The sequence below is a fragment of the Peromyscus maniculatus genome, chromosome 10, assembly GCF_049852395.1.
Source record: "Peromyscus maniculatus bairdii isolate BWxNUB_F1_BW_parent chromosome 10, HU_Pman_BW_mat_3.1, whole genome shotgun sequence".
Taxonomy (NCBI): Eukaryota; Metazoa; Chordata; class Mammalia; order Rodentia; family Cricetidae; genus Peromyscus; species Peromyscus maniculatus.
In genome coordinates, this window is record NC_134861.1 from 60,575,681 (window position 1) to 60,601,865 (window position 26,185).

Below are 26,185 nucleotides of genomic sequence, written 5' to 3' on the forward strand. Positions count from 1 at the left end.
TGGAAGATAGTTATTGATAGGCCTTATCTCCAGCTCTGACTTAGACAACCTTCGCTATTTGACTAAAACCCTGTATGCAGAGGCAGATAGTTATTAGGAAGTGTAAGAGAAACATTACAAGACCACATGTCTGGAGTTCGTATTTGTATCCGTTTTTCGTTAAGACTTCCAGACTTCAAAGCAGAGCGAATGAGATTTCTCCTTCCGGGGTAGAGAGATGGATCAGTGGTTGTGTACAGCTCTTGCAGAAGACCCATATTTAGATGGCTCACAACTACCCGTGACTCTAGCTTCTCGCCCCTGCACCCACACACATGCTTGCACACATTTTAAAGTAAAAATAAAAGATTTCTTTCTCTCCAGATTACGGAACACGATCATGATAAACAGGTTATTTCACTCCTGAGGGTATTCTAGAGCCCCATTTCCAATCGCAGAGGGCTTGATTCTAACATGCAGTCAGGACTCAGTCATGTGTAGTCCCAGGTCGTGCTCCTAGTATGTGCTAGGTTAACAGTCTTGCTTTGGGCCTTTTTTGCTAAAAGCAAACTAACCCTGCGTAAATCAGATTAGAAGAGATTTGAGCTTTTTTAATAGATCTGAAATCCTGGGTGGTCTTCTAAAAAGCATAGGAATATTTTTGAGGTACGTGTGGTGACACACACCTACGATCCCAGAAGTAAAAGAACCTCAGGTTCAAGGCCAGCCCGGGCTATGTAGATAGACCCCGTCTTTCTATCTTTCTTTTTTTTTTTTTGGTTTTTCGAGACAGGGTTTCTCTGTGTAGCTTTGCGCCTTTCCTGGAACTCGCTTTGGAGACCAGGCTAGCCTCGAACTCACAGAGATCCGCCTGCCTCTGCCTCCCGAGTGCTGGGATTAAAGGCGTGCGCCACCACCGCCCGGCTGATAGACCCCGTCTTTAAAACAACACGGATCAGAACAAACCGTGAATGGCTGCTTTGGTTGTAGAATAAGCTTAAAGACAAGTGTTCCTCCACGGCGGGAGAGAGGACTTGGATCCAGAATCTTAGGAAGCCTGGCCAGCCTGGAGGCAGTTCCCGGGCCCCAAGGCACCTTCGCTGCTGCCTAAATCCCTTAACAACCGTAAGCCTAATATTAGTCTTCCTCCTTGGTGTTTGCTTCATTTTTTCAGTCTTCTTTCAGAAGCCTCTGCCAAACTATTCCCTAATTCGAGCAACACAGTAAATAAATGTCATAGCCCCACTTCACAAAGTAGCAAGCTGACGCTGTTTCCCTTCACACATGCTTAACGAGAGGTACAGGGTAGTGTTTCTCCTGGCTTCCTGTCCTTATACAATTGTATCTAAAGTACAAATTACAATATTGTATATTAGTAATATAAAAAATGTAGCTTCTTTCATATAAGTAGCGATGGCCAGACGGAACGATATCATTTATTTGCCTTTTTCCCCTCTAGGAACATTTCATGGAAGTAATCAGAAACCAGGAATTTGTATTACTCCCAGCCAATGAAATTGCAAAGCTCTTGGCCAGTGATGACATGAACATTCCTAATGAGGAGACAATACTGAACGCACTTCTTACTTGGGTCCGCCATGATCTAGAGCAGAGGCGGAAGGAGCTCAGTAAACTGTTGGCTTACATTAGGCTACCTCTCCTGGCGCCGCAGGTAATTAATTGGCACTCGTCTACGGGTGTTTTTCTTTAGTCTGTCAAAGTAATTTATCCGTGTATTCCTATGGAATGTATTGGTTAAAAGATACTAAACCAAAAGCCTGGCATGATGTGCATGCCTTTAATCCCAGCACTCGGGAGGCAGAGGCAGGTGGATCTCTGTGAGTTCGAGGCCAGCCTGGTCTACAGAGCGAAATCCAGGACAGGCACCAAAACTACAGAGAAACCTTGTCTGAAAGAGAGAGAGACAGACAGAGATAGAGAGACAGAGACAGAGACAGAGAGATATTAAACCAACAAATTGCTGCTCCTGTTTGCAGTTCAGAGGGTCGAGCTAGCTAAGTTGTATTGAGTAAGGAGCACTCTTGATTTGGAGTTAGCAATTTTCTTGGACCCTACTATAACCCTGCCCTACTAACTAGAGGACACTGGGTAATAAGAGCCGGAAATTCTAGATCAACTCACTGTCACATGTTGGTTAAGTACCCACTGGCTGCTGGGTTCTGTGGTGAACGCTCTGACTTGTGACCTGGTGTGTTCACATACCACAGCCTGCCCATCTATGAAGCAGAGAGGACATTGATTCTGATCAAGTAGAGATACCTCTTTTCTGGCTGTCTCAGGATGTCGATGAGAGAAGAGCATTCTGTGAAACAAAAGGTGCTATAAATAATGCCATAGTTTCAGAATAGAGACCTCTGACTGTGTTCACAGTTGTCGGTCATTACATACAATTTCTCCTTTGTACGGTTTTCACTGGCATATACAGGCATTTCCCCAGCATTTTTTCCCTGCCTACCTCAGGCATTGAGTAGAGAAGGAGGCCTTGAACACAGAGAAGGTGAGAGCTCTTGCTGATTCGGGCTTGGCCTTCTCTTCTTTTTCTTTGCTTCTCATTATTTAAAGTGCCATAAATGTTGCCTTGTTTGTATTAATTTTTCAGATAATGCATCATTTCTGGCTATGGTGAGTGGAAGTTACTGTTTGCACTCTTTCTAGCAAAAACAAAAGTCACTGCCAAGGCCTCATGCTAAGCCCTCCCTATTCGCAAGCGGGACCGCATGAATGGATGGCAATTCAGGAAAAATAACATAATGAAGAATTTCTCTTGAAATCAGATTTAAAGAGGGCACTGAAAGTTTTCTTGATTCCTAGCAGCTACTCTTTCCTAGTCTTTTCTGAATGAAAGAGAATAAAGCATGAGAAATCTCCTTAGATGTTGGAAAGAGACTGTGTAACCACATAACCTGGGAACGTAGTTCAGTTCTGCAGCTTAAAGGGCACTTCTGATGGCAGGCTCCTCACCAGGCTTTGAAACTCCCGTTCCCATGAACCCAGGGACAGAATACTTCCCTGAGTCCTTAGAAAGACAGGAGATCATTGCGTCCCACACCTGGGGTAGAAGCAAAGCATCAGCAAAGCAAGTCAAACCAGACGTTCAGAGCCACAGAGTGACTCCATGTGTTCTCGTCCTTCTCAACTGTGGCTCTGCCTGCCTTCACTACTTGATTAGCATGGGACTCCTGAGAGCCAGAGCTAGGATTTGAACCCAAGTGTGGTTCTGTGCCCACTCTGTCTATTAAACACACCAGGTATGAAATTGCAGGGTTTGGGTTAAGGAGGAAGCAGAATCAAGCTAGGTGTGGTTATAATGTAGTAAGAAGAGGCTGTGAAGAGATAGGTGAATGAACACAGCATGGAGAGAATGACTACCCCCCTCCCCCCCCAAAAAAAAAAGATGGCAGAGAACTAGAGTGAACTTCCTTAAATGTCATGTGATCTGCATCTTGTGTTAGCCACCAAAAGCATGGGGGGGATGGAGGACATGTCCAGGAAAGAGACCAGATTGTGCACTGGTGTGAAGCATGCATTATGAGATTTGAAGGGCACCTACTTGACTGGAGCCCCAAAATAAAGAGGGGCGATGTCAAGAGGTGAAGTTAGAGAGGGAATTAAACCAGATCATGAGGAGCCTTTAGTCATGCCAAGGAGTTTGGACTTTATCTTAAAAGGCATGAGGAAGGCTGGAAATGTTTTATAATGGGAATGACATAATGTAATTCTGTGTGGGGGCGACAGCTATAAATGTACTACGGAGGATGAATTGGGGTCAACACTAGAAACCCATTAGAAAGGCTGTCGGAGTTCGGCCAGGCGAAGAAGACACTCAGGCAGTGCCAGAGAGAAATGACCAGAAACTGACAAACTTAATGACTGGGTTAGAAGAAGGGCCCAACGTGTTCCTGTTTGTAGAATGAGGTTACTGAAGGTGATGTCGTTTGAGACAAAGGAGGCAGAGTGAGGGATACCATGAAGCATGGGGGGAAGGGAACGGGAGAATCATTTTCCCCAAGTTGCTGGGCACCTTAAACCTTAAATCCCCAGAATAGTAAGAGGGGGGAAAAATGGAAAAACTTACCAGCATGTTGGAGCCCAAGGCAAAAGAATGATCCTGGCCAGGGAGAATGCAGAAGTGGTAGAGACGGACCCTGGGAAACACTAAGACTTGGTGTCCATTACCACCCTAGCTCAGTGAGTGGAGCGTTACCAGACCTTGATTCCACGACCGAGGAGGAGGAAGTATTATGTCATCAAATGCTACAGAGAAGACAGATAAGGAGGGGACTCTGGGTCAGCCGAGTGGTTCTTGAAGTATAGGACCAATGACGCCTGTGAACTTTTGAGATGGGCCCTGGAGAGGTGATTTGATAAGCCCTGTACTGATTTGGGTGCACACTCAGGTTTGAGAGCCCCTGTCCATGATGAGTGGTAATAATGGAAGAGCAAATGTGATTGAGTCAGCTACAGTGCCCTGAACAGTGTGGACGGTTATTTCACCTCTCTGAGCTGTGTTTTTCTTTCCTACAATGATAATACTAAGTTGCAGTATTGTGACACTTAGAGTTACTCTGTTGCCCACCACCACCACCCTCACACACCTTTGGTAACTTCCTGTATCAATAGAACACAATGTATTTAGATCATATCCACTACCATAGTACCCCCTTCCAACTCCTCAAGAAGCGCACACACACACACACACACACACACACACACACACACACACACACACACCACTGAATACAGCTGGTGCTGCCATCTGTGCATGGGTATAGGACCATCCACTGGCACATGGGCAATCTACTGTGCACCACATGGATGTAGGCAACTGACTGTGCCTCCCTTGGTGGCTGTCACCTCCAAAAGCCCCCTAGTTAAGGCTAGAACCTTATGAGCCCCTCCTCCACCTGCGGAGTTAGTTAGTTAAGAGTTTTTTTCCCTCTTAACTATTCTAGAACATTGACGGGCTTGATCTTGTACAGGTCTTAGGCAGGCAACCACAGACACTGTTAGCCCTGCCATGTCCAGAACTCACTATTTTGTGGCAGTTCTCCCTGACCCCTGGCTTTTATAATCTTTCTGGCCCCCCTTCCACAATGTTCCTTGAGTTATGGGGTTGGGAGCTAATAGATTTTCCAGGGGTGTGTGTGTGTGTGTGTGTGTGTGTGTGTGTGTGTGTGTGTGTGTGTGTGATAGAGTTTCCAGTTAGGGCTGAGTACTTGTAAGGTTTGAGGGGTTTGGATTTGGGTTTTGGTGATAAAAATGAAAACCAAAATTACAGAATTAGTTACCAAGTAGAATTCTGAAGTTAGATTCTGTATGTTTTACTTTAAAAGGCAGGGAAATATAACAGTTGTTAAAACTGTCAGGTGCCTATTGAGTAATTAATGACTATTTTAAAAACTGTGATTAGGTATAGTAACCTAGAGAATCTACATGTGTGAAATGGTGTTTTCTCAATGATACCAAGTAAATGAGATTTTATGATCAGCTTCCAAATATTAAATTTTTATTATAGTGTCACCAATAGTAGATATTGTAAGTGATGGAAGAAATAAGATGTATAATTATAACCTGCTACACAAATGATCTTTTTAAAATTTTTTTATTCATTATTCGTATGTGGATTTGTGTATGTGTGTGCATGTGTGTGTAATGGGGGGGGGGTTGGCACACGTTCCACAGTGTGCATGTGGAGGTCAGAGGAAAACTTCATGGGGGCATGTTCTCTCCTATCTTTAGGTAGCACCATGGTTGGAACTCAGCTCCTCAGACTTGCACAGCAAGGACTTTACTCACTGAGCAACCTCATCAGCTCCCCCAATGATCTTTTTAAAAAAACTTCTGCCTATGTGTGTGTGCGCACACTTGTATATGCTATGTCCACTTGTTTATATATATGCACAACTCTGTACTTGCACATGCATGAATGTGAGTGCATGCACAGGCCAGCAGCCGACACCAAGTGTCTTCCTTGATCACGCCTCACCATATTTTTTGAGACAGGGTCTCTCACTGAATCCGGAGCTCATCACTGTGGCTAGACTGGCTGACCAGTGAGCTCCAGGGATCCACCTGTCTCCAGCCTGCCCAATGCTGAAGTTACAGATGCATGGCCTGGTACCCAGCTTTTGTGTGGGGACTGGAATTCTGAATTCAAGCCCAAGCTTGTGTGGCGGACAATTTACCAACTGAGCCTTCTCCCAGTCTCCCAAGGGATCATTTTACATGGCTTTCAAAAGAAACTGAACGATCAAAAAAGGAAGTGGTTATGGCCATGGTGTTTCACCCTTGCCTGGGGTTCTACTAAGAACTGACTCAAATTCAAGAAGGAAGAAGTACTACAATCATTGATGCTGCAGGGAAGACCGGCTTCAGAGCTGGTCAAGTTTGATGCAGTGTGGAAAAGCCCTTCTCATTCTATACGTGTTTTGAGGGGACAGTTTTAGAAAACTCGTCATGACAAACAAAGACAAGAGTGAAGATGAGCCGGGCGGTGGTGGCACACGCCTTCAGTCCCCAAATTTGGGAGGCAGAGGCAGGCGGATCTCTGTGTTCAATGCCAGCCTGGCTACAGAGAAACTCTGTCTCAAAAAACAAAACAAAACAAAAAACAACAACAAAAAAAAAAAAAAAACAAGAGTGAAGAATATACCATCAAAATGTCTGATTTTCCAGAGACTTTTATTCTAATGGTTTGCCATTGTTTATGGCAGACAGGCATTCATTAAAAAAAAAGTGAGAGTGTATTAGAACCAATATTTTATAGCTTAGCCAGTCATAATAGTTTCCTGAACAATAGCTTACCTGCTACATTAATACTTGATTTTTGGTGTTCTTGAATAAATTGCTTTATAATTCTTCCATTCCCACTTCTTTACTTAAATATAACTAACTAATCCTGTTTTAATAAACTACAGAACTTATCAGCATGTTAAAAATGTCTTACTTCAAATTGCAGTTACTATAAAAATCTCCTGAGACTTTACTTCCTATGTTTTATTTCACATTTATTTTATTTAAAGAGCACTAAGGTAATTATATCAGAAGTAAAACCAGCACTAACATTAATCTAAATGAGCCAACTCAATGCATGTGCACTGATGGCTTCTGGGCTAAGTTTATGTTTTGTGTGTACAGGAAAAACTGGCCCAGGTCATGAGACTCGTGTCTTACTGAGATTATTTTGTCTTTGGCTTATGATACATGCTTACCGAATGCCACAGGCTTTTTGTTGTTGCTGTTGTTGTTTGTTTGCTTGTTTGTTTGTTGTTTGTTTTGTATTTTGACATGGGGTTTCTCTATGTAGCCTTGGCTGTCCTGGAACTCGCTCTGTAGACCAGGCTGGCCTTGAACTCACAAAGATCTGCCTGCCTCTGCCTCATAAATGCTGGGGTTAAAGGCATATGCCACCATCGCCCAGCACCACAGGCTTTTTTATGGTAACTTTTGTTGGAGATTTCATTTCTCTTCAGTTATCTAAGCCTGAACATATTCTCAGCATCGTTAGCCATTCAGGAAATGCAAAGTAAAACAGACTCTTCTATTTACCAGCTGGCTAAAATGGGCGTGGTTGGGAGGGTGTGTGGAGACAGAACCCTTACAAGGTGCTGGTGGGGATGGGAGTGTGGTGCAGATGCTCTGAAAAGCAGTTTTGAGGTCTCTTTCATATAAAGGATAATCTTAGCTAGTTATCTATCTAAGACAAATCAAAATACGCCCACACAGTGATGTGCACATTATTTCTTGGCAGTTTGTTTATAATCACTTCATACCGGAGACAACCATCAGTTGCTGGATGGGTAGAGTGAAAGCGAGCCAGTCAGTAGACTATTATTCAGCAGCAAAGAAGCAAAACTGATACGTGCTACAACATGGTCAAGCCTAAAGAATGTGCTGAATAAAAGAAGCAAGACATGGAGGGCATGTATGAGTTTGTTTCCGTGACGTAGGCAGACAAGGCAAATCTGCGTGGATAGATGATTGTTTGAGACAGGAGGTGGCAGGCGGGTGGGCGTGGTCGTTCACAGGACCGGGGCTCAGGGATCTACCTGAGCTGAAAGACATGCACCAGACCTGTCCACTTGCTGCATTTACTAAAGGTCAGCTAATTGGATTAAGTACGATGTGTCCCCTCTGCCCTCCAGGCTAATTGATGGACTAGGGTTCCACGATGTTTTAAAGGGTAATACACTGTGGCCAGGGAAAGTTTTTCCAAGAACAACAGCAAAAGGACAATTATCAGGGAATCTGTCAGGAAATCATTACATCACTAGCCTAAAAGAAAAATTATTCTTTCTTTTATGTGATCTTATCAATTATGTGATCTTATCAATAGATATGTGAAAGATATTTGAGGAATAATTGGTAACAGTTCTTAATTTGAAACACTGCAGTAGGGAGACAAGGACACAGCCTAAATAAAAATGGACCTCACAACGCTATGGCATCTACAGTCTGAAACAGGAAAACGCTAATACCGCCTGAACGCCAGCCAGAGCAGAGAGGCTCCATTTTACCCAATTATTTACCGTTACATTGAAGGTTTGGACAGTGTGATAAACCCATAAACTGAAATCACTAGTGTCCATCCAGAAAAAGATGCCAAACTATTCCTGTTCAGTGATGAGTGGATGTATAACAGCTAGAGCTTAGTGAGTGTGGTCAAGTACCAGGCTAAATACAAGTTATATTAACCAGTAGATTTTTTTTCTTCTCCAGCAAAACATAAAAAATTAAAGCTTAATAGAGTAAACTGGTAATCAAAATAATTACATATGAAGATTAAATTTAATAAAATGAAGGCAAAGGCAGTAAAGAAAATCATACAAGTGCAAGGGCCTCTTGAACAGAAAGATCTAATATAAAATATATATTTTCCCTAATTAATAGAAGAATCTTGGTGCAGTTCACCCTAAAATAAGAACCAAGATAATAAAAAAAGAACTAGATGACTCTTAAATTGACATGGAAAACTAAACCCCAGCTAGCTAAGAAAACCATCAAACTTGATGAGGGGAGACTGAAAATACCAGATTTCAGGACGTGCTGTTACGGCATTAATAATCTGGTTGTGGCAGCTCCTGCCTAAAGTCTCAGCACCTGGAAGGCTGAGGCAGGAGGACCAGGAGTTCAAGGCCAGTCTATGTGAGTTCCTGCCTCAGAAACAACACGAACAGTGTGGGGAGGAGGGTGATGCACACCTTTAATCCCTGCACTCAGGAGGCAGAGGCACTAATAAGCCGGCATGGTGACCCCTGCCTATAATTTCAATACATGAGAGGCTGAGACAGGAGAATCAGGAGTTCAAGACTAGCCTGGTCTAGACCATGAATTCCAGGCCAACCAGGGCCACATAGTAAGACCCTGTCTCAAAACTAAAATCAAATCCTAGGGATAAGCAGATCAATAGAACAGAGCAGTGAACTAAGAAGTGTATCGTATATGTCTTTGTTGTACGTACACCCTGTTCTTCTCTAGTTCCTGGCAGACATGGAAAACAATGCACTTTTTCGGGATGACATAGAGTGTCAGAAGCTCATTATGGAAGCAATGAAGTATCACTTATTACCTGAGAGACGACCCATGTTGCAGAGTCCTCGGACAAAGCCTCGGAAGTCGACTGTGGGAACGTTATTTGCAGTTGGAGGAATGGATTCAACAAAAGGTACTGGACAGTCTTTGATCTAGAGGAACAGAGGGTAATATGTAATACTGCCAAGAGGCCCTGTTGGTTCAGGCTGGTGCAGGACAAGGACAGGAAAAGATGAGCCTGGAGAACAGTTCTAGTGCCAGAACGTATCCAAGGAATAGTAGGGGCAGGTCAAAAGATAAAGAAAACATCTTGTTGGGAGATTCCATTGCGTCAAAAGTCATTTGAGCATCCAACTAAGTAACTGTAGTAAATGAAGATAATGTAAAATCCAAGTCTCCACAAGTTCACGGTGACCCAAAGAAAGAAAGGAAAGCGATTTCTTTCAGTGGAGCGCCAGCTGATGTAGAAAAAAAAAAAAAAGACAGGATTAGGAACAAGTATTTAGTGTGGGCGAGGAATCTAACTCAGTGAGAACACTCACTTCACATGCATGATGCACTGGTTCAATCCTGCGGGAGCGCGCGCACATACACACACACACACACACACACACACACACACACACAAGCACGCTCATGCAAGCACTCAGAGAAGGAAAGAAAGATTATCCATTTGGCAACCACCAAAATACAACATCTCTAATCTGAAATTCAGAAATTCTTGGAGAAGACATAATACTCAAAACATTTCAGAATTTCAGATTTTGGAGCATTTATCTCCCAGCTTAGTTGTTACAAAAGATAAAATGATGTCTTAACAAATACTGAGGACTGACACATAACACTTATCCAAGGGACCAAAGCTCATGTTGCCAGTGCTGAGAGCAAACAGCGAGTGGTCTGATGGGACCACTCTCCAGAAGTCAGCAGCCAAAAGCATCACCTGAATCATGGGGAGAACGCAGGTCCAAAATGGGGCCTACAGAGTAGCTTGTCTGTCTGTGGTATTAAAACATGCCAATGCCATAAAATACACTTCCAAATCCAGAGTTCAGAGGCCAGCAAGATGATGCCACAGTTAAGAAGCAGTCAGTGCCACTGCAGAGAACCAGGGTTTATTCCCAGCACCCACATCAGATGGCTCCCAAGAACCTGGAACTCAAGCTTCAGGGCATCTGAAACCGTCTGGCCTCCCAAGGCACCTACACAAGTGTGCATGTGCACACACAAAGAGACACACATACACACATATACATAATTTAAAAAAAAAACTAAAGCAAAAGATCCAACTTGATTCCAGATTATGGGAACATAGAGAAAAAATATCAACTATTCTAATATTTTGTCTTGGTTTTGTTGTTGTTTTGTTTTGCCACAGAGGTCATGATTGAGACTGAAGACAAAATGCTAAATAATAGCACTGTAAATGTTAATTTCCAGGTGTTGATGGTTGTATTGTAGTTTTTTAAAGAGAATTTCTTGTTCCAAAGAAATATTTAGGGCTCCAGGGTCATCATTTCTATGATTTACTCTTAAACAATTGAGAAAAAAATCCGTACATACATACATACATACATACATACATACAAAAGAAAGCTAAACACAAACATTTGGGAACCTTGGTTAAGGTGGCTGGCAAATCTTTGGACCATGCTGGCAACAACTGTTGCTAATGGGAACTTGCTGTGTATTTGGAAGCTCCTCCATATCTGCCCATATTCCTGGAGCTGGTTTCAGCAGCCCCTGGTAAATGCTCTCTGACTTCTATCTACTTCTCAGTCTTGGCTCCTCATGGTCCTTCTCTCACCCCTGTTCCAACCCCACTGGCCAACTTGCTCGTCTAACATGCCAGAGCATAGTTCTACACACCAAGGATGCTATGTGAGACGTTCCCATCTCTTCCCTCTGATAGACAGCCTCTCACATGTCAGCTTGCCGCGGAGGCTTCCCATGGCTCTTGGTAGCAGCCTCTTGCCTGCCGCTTTCAGACCCTTCCCCACCTTTTCCCCCTTAATCTCATTACTCTGCATTACATTTCTTCACAGTATCTGATACATTTATTTATGGTCTCTTTACCTCTTCCTACCCCCAGTAAGTAGAAAAGCATGGGGATTTTGCTCATTAATACATCCATATTAATATTCATATTAAAATTCATACTAATATATAGAACCTGGAATAATACTTTGCAGGTAGACAGTACCCCTAAGTATTTGTCAAATTCTTTTGTCATCTCTTGAATTACTTATATGACTAAAGCTCTTGGTGCACTCATCACGTTTTAATATTTCTCCTGTGTGTGGTAACTTTAAGGAATATAAAATCATGAACTGTATGCCAGATTGCTGCTTTACTTTAGGTTCGTGGATGAAAGACTGTAAGGTCTATACTGAGCCAGGAGGGTATAGATCAGTGATAGAGTGTTTGATCAACACATGTAAGGTCCTGGGTTCAGTACACATAAATACACACACATAAATACACACACACACACACACACACACACACACACATACACAATTTTTTTTAATTTATTTTATATGTATGGGGTGTTTTGCATGCTGTGTACAGCTGTGCACCATATGCATGCAGTGCCTATGGAAGCCAGAAGAGGGCAATAGATCCTCCCACCCCCATCCCCACCCTTGAACTGAAGTTACAGACAGCTATGAGCCACCATGTGGGCGCTAGGAATTGAACCCAGGTCCTCTGGAAGAGCAGCCTGTGCTCTTTCCAGCTCTCTAGTCACCACAACAAGCTTAAAGAAGTAGCTAGAGTTTTCCTGCCTTGCCCACAGTCAGGACAACTCTTTGTCACCTGCCAGTCCCACAGCCGCTCAGACCCAACCAAGTAAACACAGAGACTTATATTGCTTACAACCTGTATGGCCGTGGCAGGCTTCTTGCTAACTGTGCTTATAGCTTAAATTAGTCCATTTCCATAAATCTATACCTTGCCACGTGGCTGGTGGCTTACCGACCTCTTTACATGTTGCTGGTCATGGCAGCAGCTGGCAGTGTCTCTCTGCCTCAACCTTCCGCTTCCCAGAATTCTCCTCTCCTTGTCCCACCTACTTCCTGCCTGGCCACTGGCCAATCAGTGTTTTATTTATTGACCAATCAGAGCAATTTGACATACAGACCATCCCACAGCATAAAGATATGTATTTGATTATTTTTAGATGTTTAAAATTTGAGTTTCCAGTTTATAACAAAATCCTACTACTTCATAAACTAGGTCTAAAAGAAGACTTAAGATTCAAGAGGAAAAAGTAGGTTGAAAATTCATCAATGAAGAAAGATTTTTATTTGATAGAAGGCAATTTTTATTTTATTTTGACTTATTTGATGGAAGATTTTAAGTTCATAGTAGGAATAAATAATCAAGTGCATATAATCTTAATAATTTATGCATATTCATAATTTAAGTATATGAATAAAATATAATTATTGCCAAGTGTTACAAAGAAAGATTATGCAAATATATTTTTAACCAGCTAGTATTTAGAAGGCATTCTGTTTGGTAGTGTAAAACCACAAAAATGCTGCAGTGACACACGCCTTTAATCCCAGCACTTGGGAGGCAGAGGCAGGGGGATCTCTATGAGTTCGAGGGCCAGCCTGGTCTACAGAGCGAGTTCCAGAATAGCCAGGGCTATACAGAGAAACTCTGTCTCAAAAAGCCAAAAAAAAAAAAAAAAAAGAAAGAAAGAAAGAAAAAGAATACAAAAATGGAAAGGGACTTTGTGTCAATCTCAAATAACCCAGAATTGTATAGGGCAAACAGTAACTATAAGAAAATATAGTGCCCATGTGTAGAACAAAACCGTTTCTGGTTCGGGGAGGTCGTCGGCAATAGTGGCTCTGATGGTCTAATGCTACAACCCGTGGAGTAAGTGTTCACTGCGGTGGGGGTCCTTTCTAAGGCCAGAGCTGGCTGTTAAATTAGCAACTTCAAGAGAGAAAGGACTCAAGCTCTAAATGATTGGGAGTCGGTTGTTTTGTTTGTTTGTTTTTAGAAGGGTAATGTTTTCTTTTATTTGTTTTCCTAAATCTCCACTGGCCCCACATCTTGAAGAGAACCAAAGAGTTCTGGAATTTTCCAGAGGTTAACCCTATGGGCAGTAACTCCCTTCACATCCCACAGTCCAGTTCCCAAATGACCCTTGTCCTTCCTCCTTGCTGGGCATGGTGCCCCTCCCTTGTATGGGAGTCAGGCCCACGCGTGCCCGTTCTGTTGTTACTGGTCTTTCCTCCTTCCTCAGAACGTCACATAGTAACTGCTTCCTCCTCATCAGCTCCCTTCCTCTCAACTAGACCCTTCCCATTACGTCCATGAACCAACCCCACAGTCCCAGATCAACAGGGACCCAAAGCCCTCCTCCATCTGCCTAGGAATCCCTGTCCTCACAGCGGCCAGACTTCTCAGAATCATCCTCTGTGGAGCTCCTGGCCTGCATTTCCTCCCCACATCGGCCACCCAAACAAGGGAGGCTCCCGGACGTCCTCGTGACCTCCATGCAGCTGAGCCCTGGGCCTTCTACCTTTTCCTTGTTCCTTTGGCGCATTTGATCCTGTTCGTGGAACCAGCTGCTGTAAACTTAGTATCTCTGGCTTCCCTGATGCTAAGCTCCCTGTATTTCCTCCCACTTCTGAGTGTCTTCTCGGCCTCCTTGAACAGAGAGCCTTTCCTGTTGGACCTTTTAATACAGGAGTGTGCCTGGGAGAATAATCGGAAAGGTCATGGGGGCAAGCAGGGCCATACTGCTGGGGTGTTGCTATGGATACTAATAAAAACCTGCATGCTTTGGGGCTAGGGAGATGGCCCTATTGGTAAAGTACTTCTCCTTGCAAGCATGAGGACCTGAGTTCGGATCCCCCAGAAGCCACAGGCAGAGCTGGCACACATGTGTAATCCCAGGGCTGGAGAGGCAGAGACAGGTCAACCTAATCTAACCAAAACAGTGGGTCCCAGGTTCAGTGAGCCACCTCCAGCCGAACAAGGCTGTGAGTGACAGAGGAAGACACCACACATCAACCTCTGACTCACACTCACACATGTGCACAAGCATGTGTGTGTGCGCACACACGAACATACACTGACCCCACCCACGGAAGATGAAAGCCTGCCTCTGTGTGTGTCACATACAGTGGGGCTTGTTGTCACATCACTCTCTTTGTTACTGTTAAGGAGCGACGAGCATTGAGAAGTATGACCTCCGTACCAACATGTGGACTCCCGTGGCAAACATGAATGGGAGGAGGCTGCAGTTCGGGGTCGCCGTGTTGGACGACAAGCTGTACGTGGTCGGAGGGCGTGACGGACTGAAGACCCTGAACACTGTCGAGTGCTACAACCCCAAGACGAAAACCTGGAGTGTGATGCCGCCCATGTCCACGCACAGGCACGGGCTTGGTGAGTGTATCTGCAGACCGGCCCACTTAGAAAGCCAGGCTGCCGCCGCCGCATTTTCACCCCCTGTACCAGGCAGAAGACCTGGTGGGCTCAGACGGCACCCGTTGCCAAGCATCCCTCATACCTGAGAAGCAGAAACCCGAGCACAAGCACTTACATAAACGTGGCAACAACTGGTACAGCAGAAATCACGGGGTCTAAGGGAGCTAGCAAAGCATGATGTGCTGACAAGCCCTGCTCTTACATTTGTGCTTTGTGTTAGCAGTTGATATTATGTAACCTAGTTAAAATACTCATTAAAACTAGCGGTTTTTAGTTCCATATGCATATGAAAAACATAATAATATATATTGTAGTTTTTAAGCAGAAGTGAGTGAATTCATACACACACACACCAAAATTGAACATAGTACAGACATTTTATTCTATTTTTTATGTGTCTAATTTTTATGGGTTTTTTATATATATATACACCATTTATATGCAGTGCAGGGGGGCAGACCCCCAGGAACTCGAGTTCTAAATGGTTGTGAGCTGCCATATGGGTCCTGGGAATTAAACCCCAGGCCTCTAGAAGAACAGCCAGTGTTCCTAACTGCTGAACCATCTCTCCATCCCCTCTGCTGTCAGATAGCTCACTGAGCAGACGATGTTGCCTAGAGTGTACATCCTGTGTTCTGTCGATTCACGGGGTCTGCAGGGTCACACTAGGAAAAAGAGCTTCTGGCCATGTCAACTTATCGCGGTCTGGAAAAGGCCTGAAACCCCTGCGATAATTTGATAGGTCATTACAGAAGATGGGTGAGAAGCCGTGAAAGCAGGTTGAGTCTAGATCACGTAGGTTGTACTGTTCTCAGTTTATAACTCCGGAGCACCAGGGTCGGGGCTGCCACAGAACTAGCTCCGGCAATGAAAAGAAAGCAAGGCACATTCTTTATCCTGCAGGAACTGATGGTGCATGAACAGGACAAGCGGATTTGGGGAACGCTGTCTTCTCTAGTGAAACGAGAAAGAATTATTAGCTAAGGGCGGAGGGACGCAGACATGACACTGGGGTTTGATGTGCGCATGCATCACCAGCTTTTGCTGCACAACAGGCCACTCCAGAGCGTAGAAGCTTTTTGTTGTGGTTTCGTTTTGTTTTGAGACAGGGTCTCATTGAGTCCAGGCTGGCCTCGAATTCACTATGTAGCTGAGGCTAGCCTCACATTACTCATCCTCCTGCCTCCACCTCCCCAGCGCTGAAACTGCAGGCCTGTACTGCCACATCTGGCTCAAACGCAGAAGCCTAAAGCAGAGGTGAATTGATACAGGTCCTGGGCTTATGACTCAGCCGGTCAGTGTGGCTCTGACTGGTATGGATGGGCTCCGGCGCTTTGGATAGTCTCTGTTGGTTTTCATCGATCTGTGCGGGACGGATGGTGTAGGATGGTCTCGTCTGCATGTCTGTGGCAGCATCACAAGGTATCCACAGCAGTGAGGGAAGGTGAGCCCCGGTGCAGGTTCCCACACCTCTGCTTTCACCAAGTTTACTAACGTCTCTCTGGCCAAAAGAGGCCATGGTCAAGTCCAGACTCCCACTCTTTCTAAGAGGAGGTGCAGGGCAATGCTGTGAAAATCATAAAGTCAGAGTCTGCGGCCATATTTTCACCTTATTACAGCTTGGAAAAGGTTTGAAATGGCTACCATAAAGAATCTGATAGGGCCTAATAAAAAATAGATGGAAAGGCTGTGCCCAAAGCTAGCACCCAGAAATGAACACTGTCTGGGAATAGAGATTGCATGCTGGGAGGTTCAGGAAAATATCAGAGGGCCAGGGGCTCCACAAAATGAGCTTTTATCCCAACACAGGTCCTCGTTATGAAGCCACTATTCCAACCAGGCAGTGGTGGCGTACGCCTTTAATCCCATAATCCCAGCACTCGGGAGGCAGAGGCAGGCGGATCTCTGTGAGTTCGAGGCCAGCCTGGTCTACATAACAAGTTCCAGGACAGTCAAGGCTGCACAGAGAAAGCCTGGTTCAAAAATAAACCACCCACCATTCTGGTAATCAAACACAGGGATGTGTACATGCTAGGGTAAGCATCCTAAAACTGAGGTATACCTCCATCCTAGAAAATATATTTCAATAATGAATGAAACCTGTAAAATTAGACTTACCATAAACTCCAGGGTCATTGTAACTGATTTGTATATCCCACCACCACCACCACAGGGAAAGAAACAGTTCTAATTTTGGGTAAATCACCAGTTTGACAGCAGCCTAATTTACATAATGAGACCCTCTCTCAAAACACAAGGACAGGCAAACAAGAAATCCCCACCGGACTCTCCACACATTCAAAACAAGATCTAAAGTCCTTATAAGGGATACGGTCGGAAGCATCCTTTCTGACTCCCTCATCTTCTGTCTTCTCCCTTCAGTTACCTGCTCAGCCAGATAGATGACTGGGGTACCCCAGCCACATTCTGCACCCCTCAGACCTTCCACACACTGTTACCATGCCGCACCTCTTCCCCTGTACACGGTCTTCTGGTTCATCCATGCTTCTGCTCGTGTGTCATCTCATCATACAGGTCTCCTTGGCTCTCGCTAACCCGGCTTTCATTGCGCCATTGTTTAAATCGGCACATACCCGATGCATATGTCATATCTGTCTCCTGGTTCAAACAGGGTACTGATCCACAGGGGGCACAGCCCTTTCCTCTATGTCCTAGGGGCTGCCTAGAACTTAGTGGAGACTTAGAGGCGTTTGCTGAATGAATGAACAAATGCTCTGACTCTCTTCGCTGATGGTGACACCAATAGGCTGTGGTATCGAACAGCTCCAGGAAAACCTAGGATCTGAAGTACTCAAGGGGAAAGAACAAAAGCACTGAGTATTGAAGAATGTTCTAATAACGGCAGTGTGTGCCAATCTGGCAGGGTCTTAAAATAACTTTCCACTATTGCACCCCAAAATACTGTCTAAATTTCAGGAAAAGAAATTTAGAGCCCCATCTGCCCAGGAGAAGCCCTGTTTGTATAGCCTAAGCAATACAGCTGTAGCCTAAGTTTGTGATCGGTCACGTTTGCATGTTTCCGATTCCTTGCACTTACGTTTTAATTAAACGTAATTAAAACACGAGTTTTGGACACACCTCAAGCCCTCCCTCTCTCCTGTCCACTTGCAGGCGTGGCTGTATTGGAAGGCCCCATGTACGCAGTTGGTGGGCATGACGGCTGGAGCTACCTGAATACGGTGGAGCGCTGGGACCCTCAGGCTCGCCAGTGGAATTTCGTGGCCACTATGTCCACCCCGAGGAGCACAGTCGGTGTGGCCGTGCTGAGTGGAAAGTAAGGAGCTATCTGAAGTTCTAGTTCAGTCACAGTAAGCACGTTCGTTATTGCACAGAGGAGTACTTTGAGCGAGCTAGCAAAACCTTTCCAGTAACTTCTGTCCATGACAGCCCTAATAGTTCGATGCTAAGCTGAGCTTCATCTAATGTTCAGGGACCACGCATTTCTAGTTGGGAGTGAATACATTTTATGAAAATATCCACTATTGAATTGTACAGCGGCAATCTGGTGGTTTAAATACCTTTAAAGTACTACAGTGAGTTGGGGAGATGTTTGTAGTTAAAATGTTTGCTGAATAAGCGTGAGGACCAGAGTTGGGTCCCTAAAACCCATACAAGTACAGAGGGGCATTGCAGCCCACCTGTCATTCCAGCCTGGAAAGGCAGAGACGGCATCATCACAGCAAGCTGCCAGGCAAGGCTGGCCATATCCAGGAGCTCTGGGTTTGATTGAGAGACCTGCCTGGGCGGATAAGGTGAGGAGCAATGGAGGAGGAGGATACTTGATATCACCCTCAGGCTCCACGTGCACACATGAGTACCCACAAACCTGGGTGCCCACGTACACACGCACACAAATGTGCCTAGCCGCAGATACGAAAAATGGAAAGATGGATACATAAATTTACGAATTAAAATACTGTGATCACTCAGTGCCCCCCTAAAAACCTCTCTCCATCATTTTCACTGCATTATCTTCCTCTTGTGCCTCTTCTTTCTTACCTCGGAAGACTGGTGACCCCAGAATGGCTCTAAGAAAAGGTGTTTGCTTCCCCTTTGTCTGCTGTAAATAAACAGTTATACAGCTCTCACAGTTCTCTGTTATGTGACGACTGAATACAAACCCTTTTAACCCAGTCTTCCACCATAAGACAAATCCCTGATGGCTTGTAATTCACGTCTTTGTCTAGTTGCTTTGCGCTCTCACTTACAGAAAGATGGAGGAGGGAGGGTAAAACAGACCGCACAGACACTCGTGGAGTTGGGATGTAAGAAAAGGAAGACGATGGCCGGAGTGGCGTACATCCTTAGCTCCAGCACTCAGGAGGCAGAGGCGGAACTCGGAGTTTGAGGCAACTTTGAAGCTGAAGCAGGTTTGGTCTGCGTAATGGGTTCTAGGCCAGCCAAGACTAGAGCGAGAGACCCTGGCTCAAAAAACCAAAGGGAAAAAAAATAGAAAATATTAACAAATATTGTCCTGTATGCCTAAGCTCTTATTTCCTCAGGACTCATTTGTTAAATCCTTTGTGTTATGGTTGTTAAGTGCCTCGTGGGCAGAGAAATCATTTTTTAGATGGATATCATCTAATTGGTAGCATATCTTCTTTCTTTCTTTTCTTTCTTCCTTGCTTGCTTTTTGTTCTTGTTTTTGTTTTTCTGAGACAGAGTTTCTCTGTGTAACAGCCCTGGCTGTCCTGGAACTCGTTTTGTAGATCAGACTGGCCTCAAACTCACAGAGATCCATTTGCCTCTGCCTCCCACATGCTGAGATTAAAGGCGTGCGCCACCACGCCTGGCATATATCTTCTTTCTTAATGTAGCACAGCTTCAGCCTGCCGCATCACCAGTGGCACCTCAAGTTCAGTGAACTGTCGTCGGAATAGCCTTTCTGTGGTCGGAATAGCCTTTCTGTGGTCGGAATAGCCTTTCTGTGGTCGGAATAGCCTTTCTGTGTGAGTCCGACCCCAGCACTCTTTCCGATTTGTTGTTTCATTTGTTCTTTTGCAGACTTTACGCAGTTGGTGGTCGTGATGGGAGTTCTTGTCTCAAGTCAGTAGAATGCTTTGATCCTCACACTAATAAATGGACACCGTGTGCCCAGATGTCAAAAAGGCGAGGTGGTGTAGGAGTAACAACCTGGAACGGACTTCTCTACGCTATTGGAGGACACGATGCTCCCACATCCAACTTGACTTCCAGACTTTCAGACTGCGTGGAGAGGTAATTTCCCATGAAGAAAAACTAAGAAAAAGCAGAAAGAATTAAGTTTCTCACACTTCCAGACAAAGTAATAATTCTATGCTGAGCATCCACCCGGTGCTGTATGGTCTCTATGCAGTTCTGTGAACTCTGGATCCTCTGCTCTGGCTATCTCTCCACCTGCCTCCCAACTGCCTATTTGGATTCTTGTCTCCTCACATATTACCTTGGGGTTGAGCACATAATGCATCCACTGAGATAAGCGTTTATTGAGCAGCTGTTTTGTACTGGACTCTATCTTTCCAGAAAAGTAAAGGAGTTTGATGAATCTCAGAAAGAATGAGTTAGGGGCTGGAAGCCACATAAGAAGTGGAAAGGAAAGGGACATATCTGGCCCATTTTGATGGACAATAAAACAGTAGAAAATGATAAAATGTAAAGCTCATATAAGTCTTAAAGGTTTAACCAAGGCATCCATGAAACTCGGCTTTAGGTCAGGTAGAGAACCTACCTGCAGTGAAGCTGTGGGTGGCAGCTTGGCTCTTCATATAATATTTTGCATTTAGTTTAAGGACAAGAGAGAATTGAGTGCATTTTAGAGGAAGAACACTAGACTCGTGTGTGAACACTCCAACAGAAAAGAATATGGTTCCCATGGGAAGTGAGGGGCAGCTGTGTGGCCAGAGAGCAGGGTGGTAGGAAAGTACCAGGATGGGACAGACCGCATGGAGAGGGTTACACAGAGAGCTGGAGCATTTGTAACAATTTTAGATTTTAAAGAGGAATATGAGTGGCTCAGTGGCTAAGAGCACTGACTTCTCTTCCAGAGGTCCTGAGTTCAGTTCCCAGCAACCACATGGCAGTTCATAACTGTCTATAACTGTACCCCTTGCGATCCAATGTCCTCTTCTGGTGTGTAGACATACGTGCAGACAAATACCCAAGTATAAATAAATAAGTTTTAAAGAAGAATATGAAATCAGTGAGTGCCAGAAAGGGCAAGCGGACCCACTTTTTTAAGGTTAGAATTATTTACTTAGTAACTGTAAATGCCAAGAGGACCGGCCAGACTTAGAGTCCAGGCTGGTGGGTACTACCAAACAGTCTCAGATAGCAAGCAGACCTGGTGTTGATGTGGAAGGCAGGTAAGTTACAGCTGCATCTCATCTGTAGTGGAAAGAAGGTAATTCCAGCTCTTCTCATTACATATAATGATCCAGGAGTCTATTATGTGATTTGTTCCACCAAGGAAAAGATGGGTGTTGACACCAGAAACATGAGAAGCAATATGGCATGTTAGCATGAAGTATCTACCCTTTAAATGATGTCACTGAAGAGTTCTAGTTGAAAAGAATGAGAAGACCAAAACGGTGGACAGCTACCGTAATTGAGGTTAGAAGTCATCTTGCACAGAGCTTAATACATTGCTTTGCCCACATTTTCAAAAGGGACACCGAAGCCTTGAAGCAGTTTTACCATTATATTCATGTTGAGTTCCTAAGTGTTCTGTGTCTACTAAATGAATCTACAGCACCATAAGTCAGAAGTTTTTAGGAAAATACTGATCTTTTTCTTTAAAATGTGTTCAACATATTTATATCACAGATAAGGCAGAAGATAGACAAACGTTTTTATACAAAACATTTCAAGAGCAATGTCAGCTCCAGTTGTAAAACTTTCTTCCAGATATGATCCCAAAACAGACATGTGGACTGCAGTGGCATCCATGAGCATTAGCAGAGATGCAGTGGGGGTCTGTTTACTTGGTGACAAGCTGTATGCTGTCGGGGGTTATGATGGACAGACCTACCTGAACATCGTGGAGGCTTACGATCCCCAGACAAATGAATGGACCCAGGTATGCCATTTCATTGTTCATTATCTCACTTCTCTCATGGTGCGAAAACAACTCTTTTGATAAGACCCTCTCGACTTCATCCAACGTTGACATGTATCCCACAAATCTAGGGGCTGGAGAGATGACTCAGCTGTTAAGAGCATCTGTTGCTCTTGCAGAGGACCCAAGTTTGATTCCCAGCCCTTGAAAGGAGGTTCACAACATCCTCTAACTCCAGTTCCAGGGGATCTGATGCCCTCTTCTGGATTCTGTGGGAACTGCACACACGGTATATATACATACATGCAGGAAAATACTCATACATGTAAAATAAAAACAAAGCAATCTTTTTTAATGAAATAAAGTTGCCTCTTGACTACATATGAAAAAATGAGGCAGTGTCTGATTTTATAACAAAATCCAAATTCCTTTGAAGTACAAATTAATATTCAGATACATTATTATGAACTACCATTCATTGAAGAAATGTTCTAGCAGTGGTAGAGCTGACAGGATTGCAGGAGGGCTGTACTAAAGGGAAGAGAATATCGTAGAAATAAGCAAGGCTAGTAGTCAGAAATATTTGAACAGTTTACCCATACATGAGTAATAATTTTTAAATACTCAATATTTTGGAAGCATGTTAAATTTCTGGTTATGATCTAATAAACATGGCAAACCTAAATTATGTTACCAAGTTAGAAACTCAGTGTGGCGAGCTTATTAACAAGAGACTGCTCCCTAACCATATCTCATTCTGGAGAAGCCCCATCCTTTGGGAAAAGCATGGTGTCAGAAGCATTAAGCCGCTGGTCACATTGTAGAGGCAATCAGGAAGTATAGAGCAATAAATACTGATGCATATTTTAGTCAGTGCTCTATTGCTGTGAAGAGATACCATGTCCACAGCAATACTTACAAAATAAAGCATTTACCTGGGGACTTACAGTTTCAGAGGGCTAGTCTATTATCATCATGGCAGGGAGCATGGCAGCATACAGATAGGCAAGACTCTGGAGCTGAGAGCTTTACATCCTGATCTATAGGCAGGAGAGATGGGGGGGGGCTGGTGTGGGCTTTTGAAACCTCAAAGGCCACTCCTAGTGACATACATCCTCCAAGACCACACCCATTCCAATAAGGCCACACCTGCTCCAACAAGACCACGCCTCCTAACAGTTTCCAAACTGGGAATCGTGCATGCAAAGACATGAGGAGCCATTCTTATTCAAAGCACCACAGTGTTCCATCCTTTCTCCTTTTAATTCAGTCTAGGACCCAAACCTATGGAACGAGCCCCCCCACATTCAGGGTGGGTCTTCCCTCCTAAATTAAGTCTCTGGAAATGCCCTCACAGACATGTGCAGAGGTGTTTCCTATGTGATTCTCAAATACAGTAAAATTAACGATGAAGATTAACCACACAGCAACTTGGGGACAGGGGACAGTAAGAGTATAAAAAGGGAGCTTAAGTTTAAAAAAAAAGATAGCATAGAATAAGAGGTTCTATTATATGACTTCAGTAAATGAAAGGACTCAGTGGAAGGTATAAAAGGTAAGTGTTAACCCCACAAAGGCCAGGAGAAAGACCAACAGCCCAAATCATGGCCAAATTAATTAAAGCAAGCTTTTTCATTTGTGTACATGGGCTGTCTCTCCCTAAGGTGGAGTTCAAGACATCAGCTGTGGACATAGATAAGAGAAGGGTTTTTACAGTTTGAGAGTAGGGGGTTTCCAAGTGGGGGCCTCGGCAGGCAGGTAGGCAGAGCTACAGATGAAGAACACAAGCACAACAAACTAGTCCCAGCAGCCTCCTGAAACAAAGACAGGGTTGAAAGGTGGTCATAACAAGTTGGTCATAACAGCTCTTCGAAACAGAGGCATAGTTGCAAGATGATCATAACAACCTCCTGAACCGAATGCATGGTTGCTGTTTTCTGGGACCATTTTGTGGTTGAAGTTACAGGTGGGGCACAGCCCAAACCTTGAGAAATAGAGATGTAATCATAAGCAGGAAGAAACCTCATTTGTCTTTACTGTTAGTCAGTAATCTGTAGCCACATAGCTGTCTTGTTTAGATAATACTAGTTCTCTTGCAGTTTTAAGCACCTAAAACTGTGAGCTCAGGCTTGTAGTACCTGAAAAAGAACTGCTTTTGTTTTGGTATGTTAACAAATGGATAAAAAAGACATTTATAGCAGGGCTGAAACAGGATCACAAAGTCTACAGCCACTGTCTATCCCACTGCCAGTCTTGTCCCAAAGCAGGAAATGGTTGCATTGTATTTAAAATGTTGTCTAAACCGACTGACTGTCTGGTTATCATGTCACTCACCTTTTACACTGGACACTTAGAGGCTCCATCCAACACCTGTGTCTGTCCAACACCTGTGTCTTGTTTCTTTTTCAGGTTGCTCCACTGTGTCTAGGAAGAGCTGGAGCATGTGTTGTGACTGTGAAGATATGACTTCATGCTTTGCTCTCTAAGTGATGGTGCCCTCTTCCTTTATTAACATAAGGGCAGTCCTACCAGTGGATTCATTTTTAGTGAACATGCAATGCCACATTCCTGGGCACAAAGTGCCTCATTTCAAAATGAAGATGTTGGAACAATGGAGGAAGGAATGGATGGACCAGGATGAGATATACTTCATCGCTTAGTAAATTAAAGCTATGCTGCTGGACTGGGATCATACCTTATTGATATGCAGTATGAAGACAAGTGCACTGCCCCAGAACAATCCATCACTAACTGGGAATTTCATCTATTTTTAGTCAGGCACATTTTATTCACATCATCCAGAGTTATTACCATACAAACATATAAACCTCTAAAATAATACTTTATAAATTTGTCATACATGAGCTTCCATACTTTCTATTGTTTAATCAAACCACTATTTTAATGATATACTAAAGACTATGCTGTCTAGTTTTTTCAGGTACAATGATATTAAATATGCTCTAGTTGTGAGTTATATTACTAAAATTGATTTAACCCGAGAATAAACGAAAACACTTAACGCATTAAAAATAAGACTGACCAAATAAAAGCTTGGTAGGATCTCTAGGTCCTACTGAAATAGCCATTCCATTCCATCTAGACCCACCAAGAGCTGTGTGCGATGGACTATGACTGAAATTAAAGCAGGATGCTTTACAGAAAGATATGCAAGTTTATGTAGAGCAGACAAATGCTATAGAATCTCTAATGCTCTTCCACCTAACTAACCAGTGTTTGATGACGTGGGTTTCTTTTCTTTTCTACTACAGAAGATTGTTTGGGTCTGTCCTTTTGATACTGATGCGGCTGTTCGGCAGCTCTTCCATTCTGTCTGCTGCCGTCTGTTTCTCACCTTTAGACCCACTGCGTTAGGGGCCCATTGTGCTACTTTGTAATCCAAAAATTGGGGGAGGGGGGAAATGTGCTAATTGACTATTTAAAAAATCAGTTGAAAGTGTTTGTTACTCAAAATTTTGTACATTTGTAAACTCTAATTACATACATGAATGTTAATAGTCTCAGTGAATTGTTTATTGTTTGTAAAATGCCCTGGGCAGTAATATTGTATGAAATTTCCTTTAAGGTAGAAGTCATTACCTTAATATAATATGGATGTAAACTGAAGCCCCATCTTTCAAAGTATGTTATGATTAATATATTCTTATTTTATATTAGGATAGCCTTATTTTAGTTGCTTTCTTTAAAAAGTGAAACACAGTCCCTTTTTATTGAACTGACTTTGTTTTTTGTTTTTATTCTTTGAGACAGGGTCTCATTGTGCAGCCCTGGCTGGCCTAGAACTCACTATTTGAACCAAGTTGGCCCTGAACTCACAGAGATCCTCTGCCTCTACCTCCTGAGTGCTGGGATTAAAGGCGTGCACCTCCAAGCCCAGCCAGTTCCTTAATATTTAAGGAACAGTTTGCTTAAAACACTCATAGAATTGTGTATACATTTTGCTTTAGGAAAGTAAATGTGTAAAGTATAACATTTCAAATGTCTGAATATTGAATTACACCATACCTTGAGTGAACTGTAAACAAATATATTAAAATAAGCATTAATTCCAAAAAGTTATATAACCTAGACAAGATGGATAAATTCCTAGTTACATACAAATTATAAAAACTGACTGAAGAA

At 43.5% G+C, this 26,185-nt stretch overlaps 1 protein-coding gene across 2 annotated transcripts in view; it reads left to right on the forward strand.

The window, feature by feature from the left end:
• Klhl5 (kelch like family member 5) overlaps nucleotides 1-25,779 on the forward strand; it is a 68,888-nt gene extending 43,109 nt beyond the window's left edge. For both annotated transcript variants that reach the window (XM_015993439.3, XM_006974600.4), the window contains exons 5-11: nucleotides 1,439-1,651; nucleotides 9,478-9,664; nucleotides 14,722-14,946; nucleotides 18,121-18,283; nucleotides 20,014-20,226; nucleotides 21,892-22,063; nucleotides 24,452-25,779. In XM_015993439.3, the coding sequence (XP_015848925.1) occupies nucleotides 1,439-1,651; nucleotides 9,478-9,664; nucleotides 14,722-14,946; nucleotides 18,121-18,283; nucleotides 20,014-20,226; nucleotides 21,892-22,063; nucleotides 24,452-24,508 (1,230 nt within the window). In that variant the 3' untranslated portion in view covers nucleotides 24,509-25,779. The remainder of the gene's footprint in view (nucleotides 1-1,438; nucleotides 1,652-9,477; nucleotides 9,665-14,721; nucleotides 14,947-18,120; nucleotides 18,284-20,013; nucleotides 20,227-21,891; nucleotides 22,064-24,451) is intronic.
• Nucleotides 25,780-26,185: the final 406 nt, after the last annotated feature.